The sequence below is a fragment of the Nylanderia fulva genome, unplaced genomic scaffold, assembly GCF_048542155.1.
Source record: "Nylanderia fulva isolate GAGA-0341 unplaced genomic scaffold, ASM4854215v1 Scaffold40, whole genome shotgun sequence".
NCBI classification, from domain to species: Eukaryota; Metazoa; Arthropoda; class Insecta; order Hymenoptera; family Formicidae; genus Nylanderia; species Nylanderia fulva.
Window position 1 is genome coordinate 1,888,252 of NW_028190477.1, and position 17,296 is coordinate 1,905,547.

Here is a 17,296-nt window from a genome sequence, read left to right on the forward strand (position 1 = left end):
AATTAATTATATTTTTGTACTAGTGTTATAAATAATTAAATATAAAATACAACCTAAATACTTAAAATAAAAAAATGTATTTATTAAAAATAAAATTAAAATATATTTATTAACAATAAATTATTAAAATTTATTAAATGAAAATGCATTTATAAATCAATATAAGATTACTATAGTATCCATGCTGTTTTACTAACAGCTGGCAATAGCAAAATTCGTAACTTTTCATAATATTGTATTATATTCATATAGCTTTGAAAAAATTTTTAGATAGCTGTACCAATTATTTTTCAATAATAGTTTTAACGATAAATTTGTATATTTTTTTCATTATTATACCAACAGTAAATAAATTAGTTTTCATCGTATCGTCTTACTATCACGCCAGCTTCCAGGAGACTCCATCTGTAGAAAGCTAAGTGAGTCGTTTTAAGTCAAATTAAAAATAACTAAAAAATAAGCTCTATATTTTATGATATAAAAATATTATTTTATTTATTTTTCTTTTTAGAAATTATATTAAATTGCTAATAATTAAGTTTTGATATTTTACTAAATATTCTTTCTTGTCTTCTGTTAAGAGTGCTTAAATATTTCTTAAATATATGTATTTAATGTAATTAATGTATTTCTGACTCGATGATTATATAAAAATCAATATAATAAATATAGATATTATTTATAATTTTTTGCGCTTCATTTCAGTTCACTCTTCTCAAACAGTAAAACTCAGCTCGTAAAAACAGATTCCTGTTGAGCATTTTATCGAGATAAGCTCGCAATCGTTCGATCGACAACATTTAAGATAACAGAACACTTACCTGCATACGTCGCATCGTACGAATTTACTGATTGCCTCGGGAAAAAATGAAAAATTAGAATATGCAAGGGTCGGGAGAGATTCATGCACGATCGCAGCTGTGCTGATGATGGCTCTGGCATGCCCTTACCTCTCCGCCCTATATGGATGTTAAGGGAGATTTCCTCGTGAAAAAAGAAGCAGGGGATCGAAGGTTGAGAAAATTGTGCGTTTATTAGTGAAGACGACGTTCGAGCAATCTCACCGCTTAATTTCATCGACGATGCCGACGCGAGGCCTCCGGAAGCCACGTTGAGATCCTAAATGAATAGCCCTGCTGGAGGTAAGAGAAGAGAGAGCGACGAGTTCGAGCATTTCTCTTCGACATTCTATATCACAAAATTTCTATATCACATACTCTTTGCGATTTACTTGCAAAATCGCAGCAAGTAAAAGCAATTAAATCTCTGTACCTATATAAAGGGTTTATAATAAGAAATTTAATGCAGAATCACACAGTAGCAGTAATAAGGAATAATTATGAAGACACTAATAATTAAGGAAGATAATAATAATAAGGCATTCACAGGTCTTAAAGGGACATTTACACCTATTTATACGTATATTGTATTATCGCTCTATCCTCTCCTCCTCTCGATCTAATTGCGCAATTTTCACTGCTTACGATCTTCATCATATCACGTTCGTCGTCCGCTTCGGTGTCGCGCGAGTACGGTGTTTATCGTCAATGTTAAAATTAAGATCGATTTGGAAAGATATCCCCTAATTTACCGTCTTTCGATTTTCGCGGCAAACGGGCTGTCCTCGCGTCGAACAAAGAAATCGAAGATTAAAAAGAGAGAATCGCGCCTCATTCTCTCACATTCTCTCTTTCTCACTGTTATATTTATTCCCGCACGCTCGCATTCTGCACCTATGTGGAACATAGCACATTGTTTTTCTGTATATTTATATATATATTTCTTTTCTCTCTTTTTTTCATATTTATATATATATATATATATTTATATATTTATATTTATAATCATTAATCCTCTTCGTTCATTATATACCTATCTATATATTATCTACAGGGCAGTAGCCAAACGCTGACTGACTGTGCGAGTGTTGTCGCTTGTGCTGTCCGCTCGCGACGATGTCGACGATTTGACTAGAGAGATGCGCGCTCGTATATGTATATGTCGTCTCGCCCTCCTCGTCATTTCGATGATCCTCAGGAGAGCACGTGCGCCTTTTGTGTGTGTTATGTATATACGTTTGACATATCGCGATGTGTATTTACCGATCTATATCGCGAATGGAGATTGCACGGACGCGCCGCGATGCGCTCGAACTTCACCGCTCTTTTTGGTCGTTTTATTGATGACGGCAAATATCCCCCGTTTGTTCGTCGATAAGTTCCACGAGGAAAGAAAAAGCTATACGAGTCATTTTGTTTTCATTTTTTGAGCTTACGATACGCCTCGGCCAAACGTCGCTCTCTTCTCGATCGCGACGCAAAGATCGATCTCTCATGACGAGATGCGAACAGCGGTAGCAAGTTTACGTCTGACATTTTCATTCAACGAAACATGTGGCTGACACAAGTATAAACGCCGGGGGATTTCTTGGGGAAGGGAGACATTATATTAAGTTAGATTTACATTTAACATTAGTTCCACGATTCTGACACTTCTCCGCCAACGTGCGCTCTCATTGTAACGCAATATCTGATACAAATTCTCTTCAGCGCGCTTACATTACTTACCGTTGTCGTAATACTATACGGTGCCACGCGATAAATCTCAGACGTAAACCTACCTACAAGGAGAATTGCAAGATTTTTTTGGAAACGAAAGCTAAATCCCCGATAGCGAATTGTCCATGTGACGAGCTATTCAAGCGCATCGCGGCCGAGAAGAAATCCTGGCGGCGAGCAGACATCGCGGCGCGAATCGAGTCGTCGTGATTCTTTTTTATTTTTTATTTTAGATTCTATTCCGTACTTATATACTTATGAAAATTAGTGCTAAGAATTGCGTTCGCGCCGCGACGACTCACCGCTTTTCGCCGTTTTACTCCTCTCTTTCACTCTCTTTCTCTCTCTCTCTCTCTCTCTCTCTCTTTCTTTCATCTCATCACTCTTGTTTTTCCTCTTTCTTTCTGATTCGCATCAATGATGACAGTCTAATTTCGAAGCCTTGATTTCACGTGAGTTCGAGGGACACTTGGTATTTTTCTCGTGTTTAGGCCGCCTTTTTCTTCCACAATCACGCGTATTCCCGAATCGCATTTTCGCGTGACGATGACTAGATTCTACACGAGCGTACGCGCGTTGCGTCAGCGTGTGTGCGTCTCCTGTATGCGTAAATATATATATATATATGCATATATATATATATATATATATATATATGTATGTATATGTGCGTGTGTTTGTGTGGTCGTGTGCGCGTTTGTACGTAACATGTGTTGATTGAGTTGAGTCCTCTCTTTGATGAGAGAGATCGTCATATTGGTTGGCTTCGACGCACGTTCGATCTTTTGGTGTGTTCTCGCTGGCAGTAGCTCGATATCCGCCATGGGGATGACGCACCAGAAGCGACCAGAAGATCCATCCGACCCTTTGAAAGCGCGATGGAAGCGAAGGTGCCGATATGCTTGACGGAGAATCGCAATCTCCCTCTGTTTCTCCCCCTTCCTCTCTCTTTCCCGACGCTCTTCTCATCTTTCTGAATAAGTACATATGATTTCGCGACCCCCATCTTTCCCGAGGAGAAAGACTCGGACGCGAACTACTGGTGATTATAGAAAAATGCGCGATCATAAAAAATACGTTACGTTTACGATGCGTTACCCTGACGTTACAGCGGGCTGTATTACAACGTTTGAGACTCGATTTTCTTCCGATCGTGGAAGATAAAACGTCGCGGAAACAGGAGAAAGAGAGCAACCGGCGAATTCGATCTTGAGCAGATTAAATCTATACTCTCGACGAGCCTTTGCTACGCGCGTTAATCTATCTGTAAGTTCACAGGAGACACGATCGATGAGATCCATTCAAGAGCGTTCTGAGAGAGAATGAGTATCCATTGTTTCGCCAAGTATCGATTTATGAGCTCATAGCACTTGTCTCTTGCGGGAAAAATTGTATATTCTCACAGAATTTCGAGTGGACGACTAGAAGTACGCAGCAATTATCATCATCGCTTCAATCAAACACCTCAGATAGCTGCAATCGTGTGCTACATATTACGAACATCTCATTTTGTCGCATATATATTAGATTGAAACCTGGTGGTCAACTCCTTTGGTACGGCGAGTTCAGTTGGAATCGCATTTATATATCCCTATTTTACGTGTATACTTGATTGAAAAATAGCTAAAAGAGTTTTTCTAATTTTTCTTCTTTTATTTCTTCCAACAGTTGCTAAGAAACGAAGAGATATTTTAACTATTTGTAACGAATCGTGAGACACACAAGCTATGCGATTCCAATCGAATTCGCTTTTCAATCCGAGAAGAGCGAAAGAGAGGAAGAAGCTCGCAAGCTCAAGTCGACCTTCTGAACTACAACGGCGACGAGGGTTGGATTGTGTGACTCGAAGATCGACGGTGTTCGTCATCCCCGAGCGATCGCGTGACCTTCCTTTCTTCGGCTACGATTTGTGATCTACGCGATCGACCGCGACCGCGATTCCGTCGTACGTTCAATCTATCATCATCATCATCATCATCATCATCATCATCATCATCAACGTTATTCATCATCATCGGTGTTGTAATGGCTCATGTGCAATGACGAGCGCGATTACGTGGCCCCGTTGCGCCTTCGCGTGGAAGAGCGAATCACTGAACAAGCTCCGACGAGCGATCAGAAAGCTCGTCGTCGTCCACCCGATCGGGATGGCTTCCTCCTGAGAGGGATTAGCTCCATTGGCCATGTCCGCTCGGGCAATGATTCCTTATCTCGACGGAGGCTCTCCATCGAGAGGAGTAATGCCGGTCGCGAACTCGCCGCCGAACGGCTCTCGGCCGATCGACGCATGATCTGGTCTGAAGGTTGATTTTGGAGGTCTTGGTCCGCGCTCCCCAATGTCCCTAAACCACCCGTCACGATTACGTTGCCCCTCGCTTGCCTTTCGACTTCCCACTACCGTGCTCCTTATCGGCGCTCGGGCTGGGCGGGCCGCTACTATTTAATCTGGCTACCCTCCGGTAAATATCGCTGTTGACGAAACGCGGATACGAGTCCCGATGCATAAGGGTGTAGATTTGTAGCTGCGCCTCGTCGAAAGTGTGCGGCGTAGGCTCCACCATGTTGCGGTTCACGATCTCCCGCACCCGCGAGTCTAGACTCACCTGGAAAAATAATGAGAAGTTGAATTCAATTTGGTCACATATATCGTTTTTTTTGTACTTGCAAATTTGCAAGATTCTATCGCTTTTAAGCCCTAATCTTTAGCATGCAAACAGCATCCGCATTCATATTTTTATCACTTAAATTATTATTAAGGTTTTGTAATATTTTAGGAAAGCTTACATGCGAATTATAAAATTATAAAATTTTATTTTTTTTATTTAACATATAATTATAATGTTCTAAAATAGACGTCTAAGATCAATAAACAATCTATAGTCTTTTGATTAATTTTAGATTTTACTATAACGAAAATGGCGAAGCCCTAACACGTTCAAAGTCATAAACGATTCAAGATGAAAAGCTTTCCGAGAATTATGGACGATAATGTATGCGCGAGATGCCTTTAGCACGATCTTTTACGTTTATCTCATAAAACTATCTACGTGATTGCAATAACGCACGGACGTGTAGTGTACAATTTGCCGTAATGTTCGAATGGTAAAAGACGGTTCGTGCATTCGCCCCGTTTGGACGATTGAATAGGTCGTTAAGGGGGTCACTGGGTCACTAGGTCAGTAGGTTAATATAGAAGAAATCACTCACACACACAATCACGCGCACTCGCAGTTTTTCTCGCAAACGGAACATTATATTGTAAAAGTATATCGATATTGCATCCCCTCGTGTCACATCAAACAATATTCAATTTTACTGCATTTTTATAATTCTTACGCGCTCATATAACACTCGACTTTTTGCATCCGATAAAATGGCGCAATTAGATCATGCATCCTATATGTAATGTTATCGATTCTATTTATCAAAGTTAACAGCACTGGGATAAGCAGAAATTTTTTTATGTCATGAAATATGAGTTTATGCATTGATACTGATCACATATTGCTACATATATTATATTCATTAAAAATAAATGATTAGAAAAATAGAAAATTTAAATTATTCAAATGTTTCTATCTAGATTGATGTTAAACGAATGTATATTTAATGGTATATTTTTCCAAGCACACGAAAAGAATTTTTTTTATATCAATATTGTATTCAGTAATAAGAAAACTTATTGAAAAGTATTAATACTAATATATACATAATTTATGTCATATGATTTGATATTAAAATAATATTTTATTCAATCAATATTTTATTCAGAAGTGATAGCTTTATTTTCGCGAATAAAGTTTTATTAAAACGCTGTAATGATTGCAAGGAATGTGTGTGTATGATTTCAACCAATCGATTAATTTAAAATACTTCAACTTCAATCGTCAAATAAAATAAAACCAATTTGAGAACAACATACCTTTGAGAATAAAAACTCTAATAATTGTTTTAATTTATAATTCTCCCCTTAAATATTATATCCTTCCTTCCTTGAAAAAAAAAAAAAATATTCAAATACTGAATACATACTGAGAATTATTCGAAATGATAATTATTAAAATATTATTTAATAACTGCCACAAAAACAGAACGAAAATATCATGATTTTTTTTTCTAAATCTCTTTCAAACGATTATACTTAAGTATGTGCATATCCTACATACTCTCTTACGAGAGACGAAAAACAGGTTCTTTTTACTCACTTCCTTCGGCGAAAGTATGGATATGTAATCCTCGTAAATGTAGCGCGCCTTCTCCTCGATCGTCTCGGGATTGCTCTCTCGCTTGAGTTGTTCGCAGGCCAGCCAGAAGGCGATATTCTCCTCGCTGTATTCGCTCACGAGGAACTCTCGGAAGAGCTTGCGTCCGGCGGCGCTTCTCATCAGTTTGTCGAAGGACGAGCCCCAGGCTCGGACCTCTTCCAAGCAACACTCCAGGCCGCCATCGAGGCCGTCGAGTCCGTCGAGACCGTTACCCGCACCTGTACCCGCGAGATCAGTGACGCCGATGCCGCTTCCATGTTCGCCGCCGACGCCGGCGTTGCCCTTCTTCTTGCTCTGATCACCCGCTCCTGTGCTCGTCGAATTACCACCGACTGCCGCCAAACTGAAACAATCAGTGCACATCCCATTCTCGTTCATGATATCCTGGAAATTGGTAAATTAATACAACAAAGCAGTCATCTTTTGCAATGATCCATTACAGTTATTTTATAGTACTATTCGAGAATGTATGTTATATAATGATATTTATTGCTAATATTTAAATTTTTTATTATACCTATATTTTATAGTTGAAGTAAACATTTAGAAAATATTTCAGAATGTGCAGATTAATTGTGTCTCTTTGTTGCAAATGGTTTACTTTAATTTACTTTACAGTTTCTGACTATATAACGAGTGCTGTGCAGAATTCTAAAAGATTAAAAATCGCAAGTTGTCATGTCGACATCGATGATCGTAAATTATTTTATTCATTATTACAATCATACGGTGATATTATTTTTTTTTTTTTTTAATTATTTATATCATTTGAACATGAGCATGATAAAAGGAACACAAATGCGAAAATAATGGTAGACAACAGGAAGAAGAGAGATGTGCAAATGAATATTAAACTTGGTAACCTCAGGAAATGAGATGAAATAAGCAGCAAGGAGCAGAAATACGATCCACTGGACGAACACGAATGCAATGGGGGATGATAATGAACGACTTACGTTAATTTAACCGAGGCTGCGGGTAACGCAAAATATAAAGAAATGTGAAAAGGCAGTATTGAACTGAGAGAAAATATTAGTCATGTCGATAACAGACATAGAACCGGGTCATTGGAAAGCTTTTTTGTCTTTTTTTTTTACTTTATTTTTGCCGCTATTTTATATTCATGAATTACAAATGCGGAAATAAACGGCAAACTTAAACAATTTATACGCTTCAGTCAAATGATTTTCTCTTATGCCTTCCTCTCTTTCTCCCCTCCTCGTTTAAATTCATTGAATCTACATTTATTTTAATTTTTCCATTATTGAATAAGAAAATATTCATATTCAATATCATTTTTATGATAAATTTCCTATGTTATTAATGTATTTTTTACTGTAAAATCATAGTTTATCACAAAGTTACAAAAGCCTATTTTTTTAAAATTAAGTTCATAAGTGAATGCAATAATGTTATGTTTGCAAGTTTATGGCTTATGTCAACAACAGTTTCTTTACAAAATGTATTTCTTACAATTAGTTGTAACAGTTCTATATTAAAATACACAATTATTAAAAATTGCATATATATTAGGATATGTTATTATTTTAAAATAAAATTTAAATATTTTAAACTCTTTTAGACTAAGGATAAGTTTGATATCCTTGACAGTTGAGGAAAAATATATTTGTTGCTAGTGACAAATCCTAGATTGCGTTAAATCGAAGAAACTGTTATATTTGACAATAATGTTGAGAGGATTTGAAGATTTCTTCAGCCCAATATGACAGTATCAAATCTACATAGCCATGAACATATTTCCGCGGTGGCAATTCAGGAAACGCTGCATTTAAGGCAGACTCTTTCGGGTCGATGCCAGTCCGGAATGAATAGGCTATTCGCGTATAATCTGCAAAGATGGGTCGCAGAGGAAGAACGCGTGGTATGTGCATAACCCCGTTTCTGTAAGCCGTAATACGTGCATTACGATATCATCGTCATCGACATACCAAACAAGCAGCATTAACGCACACAGTCCGTGGCCTGCTTACCATTTATTCCTACTTGTGGCATGAAACACAGAAAGGTAATATGTAGATACGTCTGCACGGCAATAAATGGATCATACACGTGAGTTTAAAGACAATGGACCGATATCGTTTCAATGACGAGAGGTTCAGTAGATGAAGTAAGCATGAAAATAGCCACGCGCACGATAACGATAATGGCGCATTTTACTCATTTTCATCTACCTTGCACTAGTGATTACAATGAGAGCTCTTTGTGCTGACTTGCTTTGTCAGTCATACTGTCATATACTCGCTGTCGCGAGTATGTAGTTATAAAACGGAGAATTGAAGTTTTACTTTGCACGATTCAGAAGTCCACTCTTCGTGCGCATGAACGATTTGTCCATTGTCGTATATATATATACGTGAATGAAGTACTATTAATTATAGTTTAATAAAACGTTTCGTACATCAGTGCACTGCTTTACTTTATAACAAGTTAAATTGATGTAACATGCATTATTATTAAATAAGGACGAATCGATAAAAAGCAAATATCATTGACAGAAGACATAAACAATCAGATTTTATATTTATTATACAATGTATTTATATATTTTTTAAAGGAAACTTTTTTGCGTTATAAATAAACTCTATTATTAAAGATTGCAGACTAAAATTATGTAAAAGAGCGCTTGTAAAAAAAAGCCGGCGCTTGATTTTTCAGGTCAGCAGGTCTCTTTTAGCATCATTCGCATCGATGTACGAAATGCAAGCGGGCAGGATCGATAGTACCACGAGCAACTGCAACAACAGCACCAGCATAGGCAACAGTTGTCCTTCTTCGAGCGGCCCATGACCGCCTGACGTTGTTGTTGTGACTGCTGCTGTGACGCAGGCGTCTGCTGTTGCTGCTGCTGTTGCGACTGTTGCTGCTGTTGAGACGACTGCTGCGGATTACTGTGCTGCATCGTGGATCCCGAGGCCTGGCCTTGGTTCTGTGCACGGAGGCGACAACCACTAGCTACACCCTCGCCGCCTGTCCCGTGACTAACACCGATCCCCATTGCAGTTGCACCGAGTCCACTCGACATCTGCAATCAACATTCGCACCACGTGCGAACGAGCTTATCCCGATACTAAGAATAGGTATACTGAATCGGCGGCTTCCGGAACACAATGGACTACTTGTCGGCTTCATGATTTGTTTATGTAAAGTGGCTGACATTTTATTTTTTTTTTAACATGCGCTCTCGGATATAGATATTAATAATATGAAGTTGTTCTTTAATGCGGGGGTGGTAAAACTGATATGGTACATACACAATTGATGCCTATATGAACCAAATTAAATAATCCTGTATATATAGTTATAATATCATCATTAATCGATATTAATAGTCAGATGTTTTATTCTTTTTATATCTTCTCGCACAGATATATTTAATTCGCCATAAAGAGATGCGAGAGCTATTTTTATTGTAAGCTGAAAATTATTACAAAAATCGTAAGAAAGCGACTTGGAAAAAATTTCGAAAGAAGAATGGATTTACTGGATACGTTGAAATTAAATCACAGTTGTCGTTTAACGTAAGAATCGTCGTAATCATTAGAGTACGATTGAAATACTCCATATAAATTTCGGGAAAAAACAGGACAATCAATTTGTCTGCGGCAACATGATAAAATCGTCAAGTTTTAATCGAAATAAACTGACCGTACGATAATTGACACATAAGCCTTCAAAAAGCAGCCAATTAGTTCGGATACGATTGTCGTACGCTCAGCTGCACGTATCGATTGGCTCGTATTTTCAGCGCGGCCCGACGATGGCGATATCGAAATGAGAGATGTAGCTAGAGATTTATTATTCTTCCGTTCGCTGTTCCGTTCGAGGTCTCCGATATTTAAAATTCATGATCGCCAGACGGTTGAAGCTGATCGATATTGGATTCTGAGAGAAAGTTTAAGGAGAGGAATTAATCCCTTAATGCCATATTTAAGGACGATCTCAATTCGAAATCGAGTACGTTCTCTATCTTTTCTCAATAAATTTTGACATCTCAATCGCGCGTAATGTCCTAATTTTCAACGCAAATCGATAGCCTGAAAATTCGTAGGTGATTTCCTTTTTTTAATTTATCAGATATTACATAGCAATGACAGGTATCAACAAGAGAATATTTTATCTTAATCATTAAAAGCAGAATATACGAAGTAGGAATCGAACGAAATTGAGAATTTATTTTCCATATTTGAAACCCGAGATGGAGAGAGAGAGATTTCGCGAACAACGGAACGAAATTCGCGCATGATTTTATTTCAGCAAAGAGATTTTATTTCAACGAACGGAAAACCTTGAAGAAATATTTTCTACGGCTTGGGCGTTCCCTCTCGTATACAAAAAAAAAAAAAAAAAAAAAAAAAAAAACTAATGAACTTTGGATATGTTGTTTGTACGTAGCCGCGTGTAGCCCTTTATTTTTATGCCACATTGTATATCGATGACCTGCTCTACGTGCGGCCTCACGCGATAACGACCATATCGGACGGTCGCTTATATGGGATGTGGGCAGAGGTTGATAAACAGCGGGCACTCGCGTAAAGTGTACACGTGTAGCCGCGAGTAAACGTGACGACGCGTACGAATGAGCTGCGTAAGGACGAAAGAGAGGGAGAAATGGGAAAAGAGAGAAAGAGATAGGCACGTGGAGTTCTCGGGATCATAGATATCGAACGGAGGAACTGTTCAATCGCTTATAGCGATATCGATGATTCGAGATCGGGAAATAAAGACCGGAAATTGTAGAGTATCCAAAAGCGAATATCGCGGTTTTAGAGTTCGCGTTCATGTTGATATACACAGAGCAAATTTCAGTTTATATCTCCGAAAACGTGACTGCAGTTGCGACAGTGTTAACGATGTAAGTTTCAATAATCTTTGAATGCGATTTGTTTTGGCAGACGACGTGGAAACAAACTGTTGCTTATACTAGAGAACACCACGAAAGTTACGAAATACTTAGAGCTGAGCGATTGATGCGAATTTTACGTAAGTGTTTTATTGGCGTATAATAATAATAATTTACATTGTAAGTTATGAAACTGCCTAACGGAATAAATAAAAATGAAGAAATAATTTTGTTAATCAAAATTCAATATCTGTTCACTAAGGATTAACTTTGATCAATCAATTAATTAATGGAAATTCTAAATAAAATAACAAGCACAAATATTATCAATTGTCTATTTAAAATTTGTGTTTGGTAGTTGTTAGTAAACGATATGACACTCGTGTAGACTAGTATTTTAACACAGAAATGATTGACATTTTCGGATACAATTTTGGATATTAGTTTCGCCATCGTGGCTCCCAGTCGCAAACGCTGCCAACGCATTTAAAGTGATTCTGAAACGGCGATAGTGTTTACGCATAGCTGCGTGTCAACATGTCAATGGCCCAATGGCGTGTTACCTTCGTGCAGCACGCAATCGCGGAGCACGTGCAACTACAACCCCCGCTTCTCTCTCCTACAAGCGCTTCGTCCGATAATCTTGTAAATTTACTTCGATCGGGGAGAACGTGTGTGTGCGCGCGTATCTATATAAATGAATTTGAGCGGTGTAAGCTGCATTTCAAGCGAGATTCTAATCAGTGATAATAAAGTTCTTACGTTATTATGCCTTCGCGCTCCTTCCATTACGCGTATTATTATTTCAGGGAAAATTCACAACATATAATTCAATTTTCTCGTCGCCTAAGATAATTTCAACACGCTTGAATGCAATTTTAATTTTCAATTTAACCTTGATATTTATTTATCCGCATGTTTTGAAATTAAAAATGTATCTGTATACATTACAACATCAATTCATCATCGCTATAGAGTAAGCTTTCTACCGACTGGAATTGTTTAAATCAGAATTTCAGATCAAACAAATTAATGCTCGCTATATGTATATATGCCTATACGAAGAACATACCACTGCGTTCCGGTTCACCATAAATCGGAAAGCGAATAGGGGTTGCCGCAGTTGTTATCGATTAGCGCAATTATTTGATTTCGTGTCGAGATAAAATGAAACAAATGCGTTCAAAGGAAAAAGAATTCCGCCTCTCACCTCTATCATGTTCCATGCGTCCGAAAGCGAGTCCAGCTCGCTTCCCGCGTCCTCAGGATCAGTCTGATCGGCGCGTGGCCGGCGCGGCGCGGCGCCGAGATAAGGGAGTGCGAGTGCGGGCACGGCCGCGGATGCACCGTGCCCGCGTTCGCGAGTGTCCCTCCCGATATGCGATCGTTCCTTTAGCCCGGTCCACCCGCGGGGCCGCCTCGCCGGGCCTCGCCCGAAGCCCGCATGCTCGCACCAGCGCGCACCTCAGCCGAATAGGGTAAGAAGCCCTCACGTCGTCGCGGAAGTGTCTTCACGAACTCTTCGCGGACGGACACATAGGTACGCGATCGGGGTCTCGCCGAGCAAGGTTCCTCGAGCCTGGGGCGAGGCGCTACTACGCCGACGATGATGGCGACGTCGCGCGACGACACTGAACTGCGACGGACCCCAACGCGCGAAGGGTTACGTTCCCGATGATGTTGCGCATGATACCTTGCCCATTTCCCGCCTTCTTCCGCTTCCTGATGACTCCGCTGATCGTTTCCTCGTCGATCCTCTTCGTCGATACACCACCCGCGTCACGATATCACTTTACCGTCGTGTCACCCTCTATCGCGCGGCGCCCTCCACCACCCTCTCTTCTCTCTCGACGGGGTGGCCGCGCGCGCGGATCGACTGGTCGGTGTCGCGATAGGAGAGAAAGGGAGAGAGAGAGAGTGCGCGGATGCGAGATTCGTCGCGGAGAGAAATATCGATGGCACACGCTCTCTCAAGGGTAGACGGATTCGGGCAAAAATTCGGTCAACAAACCAGGCTCGAATCCTTGAACTTTACGACGAGAGGATGTCGCACGCGATCAACCTATTACGTCTTTCGGCTACGCGGTTTAAAGGCGCGGCCGCGCCGCGCCGCGTCACCCTCGCGGTCTCCGCCAGATCTCACACTCGGCGTTCGCTTTCCTCGCAGCTGGCGTAGGTGGTCGTACGCGGTATGACGTTCAGTTTCGTCCTCCGTTACGTTTGACGAAATTATAAATAGATACTCGCGCGCCTGTTGGTACGTGAGGCGCTGGCGTGGCTAGTTCGAGCGCTGCTGCTGCTGCTACCGTTGACTACCTTGGACCGCTGATGATGCTGTCGTTAGGTCTGTTGCTGGTGTTGCTGATTGCGCTGACAGACGGCCGCGGAATTCCGTCGCGCGTATTTCGCAGGCGCGAACGCGGAAGAAGGTGAGAGACAAGGATAGAAAAATAGAGATGAGAAGAGGAAAGAAGCGAGATGGAGAAAGAAGGGAAGACGATGAGAAAAAACGGAGAGAGAATGTTGGCGCGTTTGTTGTGTTTGACAAAAAACGGGGAGAATAGAAAATGTGTGAATGAGAGAAAGGGTAGAGAGTCGAAAGATAGAAAGAGAGGGCTCGAGAAAGAGGGAGGGAGAGAGAGAGAGAGAGAGAGAGAGAGAGAGAGAGAGAAAGAGAGAGAGAGAGAGAGAGAAGGTAGGAGAGCGGAGCGAGTTGATGCGCCGGTTATTGATTGGCAGAAGTTGAGAGGGAGAGACGAACTCGCAGTGCTGTCACACCGGCAAAGCAGACTGTCAAAGACTATCTTTGTGTCAACTTCTCGTCGATTGATCGCTTGATATTCTCTCGGAAGACTTTCGAACCGAGCCTCGATCTTATTTTCGTGAGATTGATGAAGACTGAAAAAGAGTTTTTTCAGGAAGATCAGTTTCAGGAAGATTCGACATTATTGATAATTATCAGAAATTTCAATTGATCCTCTTTTACGGTATTTTTTAATGACGAGAGGTAGAGCTCTGCTGATTTCGGAGTACGACGATGTTTCTTTCTAGATCTTCATCAAGAGTGACAACTCATGGACGTGGTACGACGGAAGCGATGCAAAATCTGACGAAAGTGTTTGTGTGTTCGAAGAAAAAAAAAATGTTCAAAGAACACAACCTGAGAGACAGAGAGTGTCTATTGCAAGAAGATCGATATTTGTCGCAATTGATCGCTGCTATTGTCCCACGAGTTTATCGCGTGGTTGTATTGCCGGAACACGTATTACACTATTACGTATGCGTGTTATTTATCTTATCCTTATTTTTCTCCTTTCTTTTTCTAGCCCTCTTTCTCTCTCTCTCTTTCTCTCTCTCTCCCTCCCTCTTTCTCCCACTATCCGATGCAACTGATGCGGCGTTCGAAGGCGTATCTGGAATATTATCGCGTGTCCTCTCCTAGCCACCCTTTTTCCTGCGTGGCAACCCCTCGCCTTTGCTCCACTTTACGCGTGTCCCTTATTATTATGGCCGGACCGACACGGACGACGATCGGGAAAGCTCCGGAAGCTCAAAAGCTCCGCGACCCGCGATGAGCTGTCGTCCGGAGTTGGACCAATATGGCGGTTACACGCGCTTACACGATGCCTTGGCCACCACTGCTTGCCCGTCTCGCGGACGATTCCAGCGACGCCGACGCGAGGCGCCGCGATGCGAAGCTATCCGACGCGGATGCGTCTCCGCAGATCGCTATACCGCCGCCGACGCCGACGCCGCCACCGTCGTAGAACGCCGACGCCGACGCCGACGCCGACGCGGTGGTTAAGCCGTCGTACGAGCGTCGGGTACGGCGGAACTCGTGTTCGTGATCCTGCGTGCGAATGACCCGCCGATATGTTGTCGCGATCCCTTGTTATGATCACGGCGTCATTATGACTATGACGCGCTACGCTCGAATAGTTGTATGAATGATCGCGATCACGGAAAACATGTGATACCGCATGAGCTCGACTGAGAAAACTTGGTAATAATATTATAATAAAAGGACTCTTTTTAAGGATGATTTTGAAATTATAATGGAATCATGAAAAATTGCAAGTCTTCTTAATTAATCGTGCTATGATGAGGTAGACTTCCCTCAAACGTAGAGAAATTAAAAGCAAGAAAATCGTAAAGAAAATGAGCGAATTCATTTATATACTTATAGACGATGATTCTAAAAAATGGCCATACAATATTATTTTGAAAAAATGATAAGAGAACTTATGTTACATCAGCCAACAAGTAAGCTATTTCTAAAAGAAATCGATGTGACTCTGAAACATTTCGATTCAATGGAATAATAATAGATCACCAATAGCTATTATGAATCTCAGAAAACAATTATTTGTCATTTTACTCAAAAGAATTTATTTTTTGACATTTGTCAAGCCTCAGTGTTATAAATCCCACTTCTTGAATCTACAAAATATTTACGTACAATTGATTCAATTTGGTTTTATACTTATGTAAGATTGACGTTAAATAAAAATTTTTTGACTCTGTTTAAGATAACTTCAAGTACTCAGATTTGAAGTTATTAATACGTTTTCTCGATAAACTTTGAATATTAAATAAAGCGCAGCTAATAATAGATTAATAAACAAAGCTAATAATAAAAGTGATATGAACACTAGAAGAAAGCGAAAGGAAAACGCACTTATGCAACGATGCGAGGATTTTCGCAAAATATAGATATACGGTTTTAATTATAAACATCGTCATATTTTCTAAAGAGAGACACGAGCTTTATCATAGACTTTATTTTAAAATTATGCTTAAAATTTTTATGGAAATCTCTCGCCCCGTATTTCAGGAATATTATGTTTTCTCGCGGCAAATCTCATTTTTCCTCTTCCCCGTTTGCTCCTCTGCGTGCCACCGTCCTTGGTACATCGCCGTTTTAGCGGCTTTTAAGTTAAGTAGGTCCGCGTTCGTGGTGTGAGAGCGGAAATTTTTCCCGCGCGAAAGAGAGCGTACCATCTCCTCCTTCCGGCGTTCGATCGATCACGCGACCGCGGCCAATACCAGACACCATCATCCATCCCTCCATCAGTTTTTTCCACCTCGCATCTACGTAAGGACGAGATGCGGACGCGCGCGAGCGTAAGGGAATGCCTGAACGAGGTGAGGATCAATACGTCGCCAGCAGCGATCAGATGCATCCCTAAATTGCGATTCGGAGACGCGCGACCGAGATGCAGGTGCCGCGTCTTTCGCTTTTGCTCTCGTTGAATGACTTTCGCGCTTAGGCGCGCGAAGCGGCCTCCGGTTGGGCGATAACGAAGCAAAACGGGATGAAATGCTGAAAATTAATTTCAGATCCGTGTCACGGAACGTTACACATGGTAACACCGGGCGAAATGTAAATGAAGGTTTGCCGGTTACAACGCAGCTTGTACACTCAGTAGGGAACCAACCAAGAATGCCGACCAAGATATACCCTGGTTCTCTGAAAACAGTCGGTTTGGTCGATTGCTTGCTTATCGGTTGTAGTATGTTTCTGACAGCAGTGCTCTTGCCTTGGCCAGGCTGATACTGCGTCTACGTATATGCCAGCAGCGCCTTCTAAAATCGTGAGATTATATTATATA

General features: G+C 40.6%; 1 protein-coding gene across 1 annotated transcript; it reads right to left on the minus strand.

The window, feature by feature from the left end:
• Positions 1-1,014: 1,014 nt before the first annotated feature.
• Dhit (regulator of G protein signaling double hit) lies at positions 1,015-15,423 on the minus strand. The gene is made up of 4 exons (XM_029309713.2): positions 12,895-15,423; positions 9,571-9,866; positions 6,764-7,166; positions 1,015-5,161 (listed from the first exon to the last, which is right to left on the minus strand). The coding sequence occupies exons 1-4, from the start codon at positions 12,901-12,903 to the stop codon at positions 4,919-4,921; spliced, it is 951 nt and encodes a 316-aa protein (XP_029165546.1). The 5' UTR covers positions 12,904-15,423; the 3' UTR covers positions 1,015-4,918.
• Between the last annotated feature and the right edge of the window lie 1,873 nt (positions 15,424-17,296).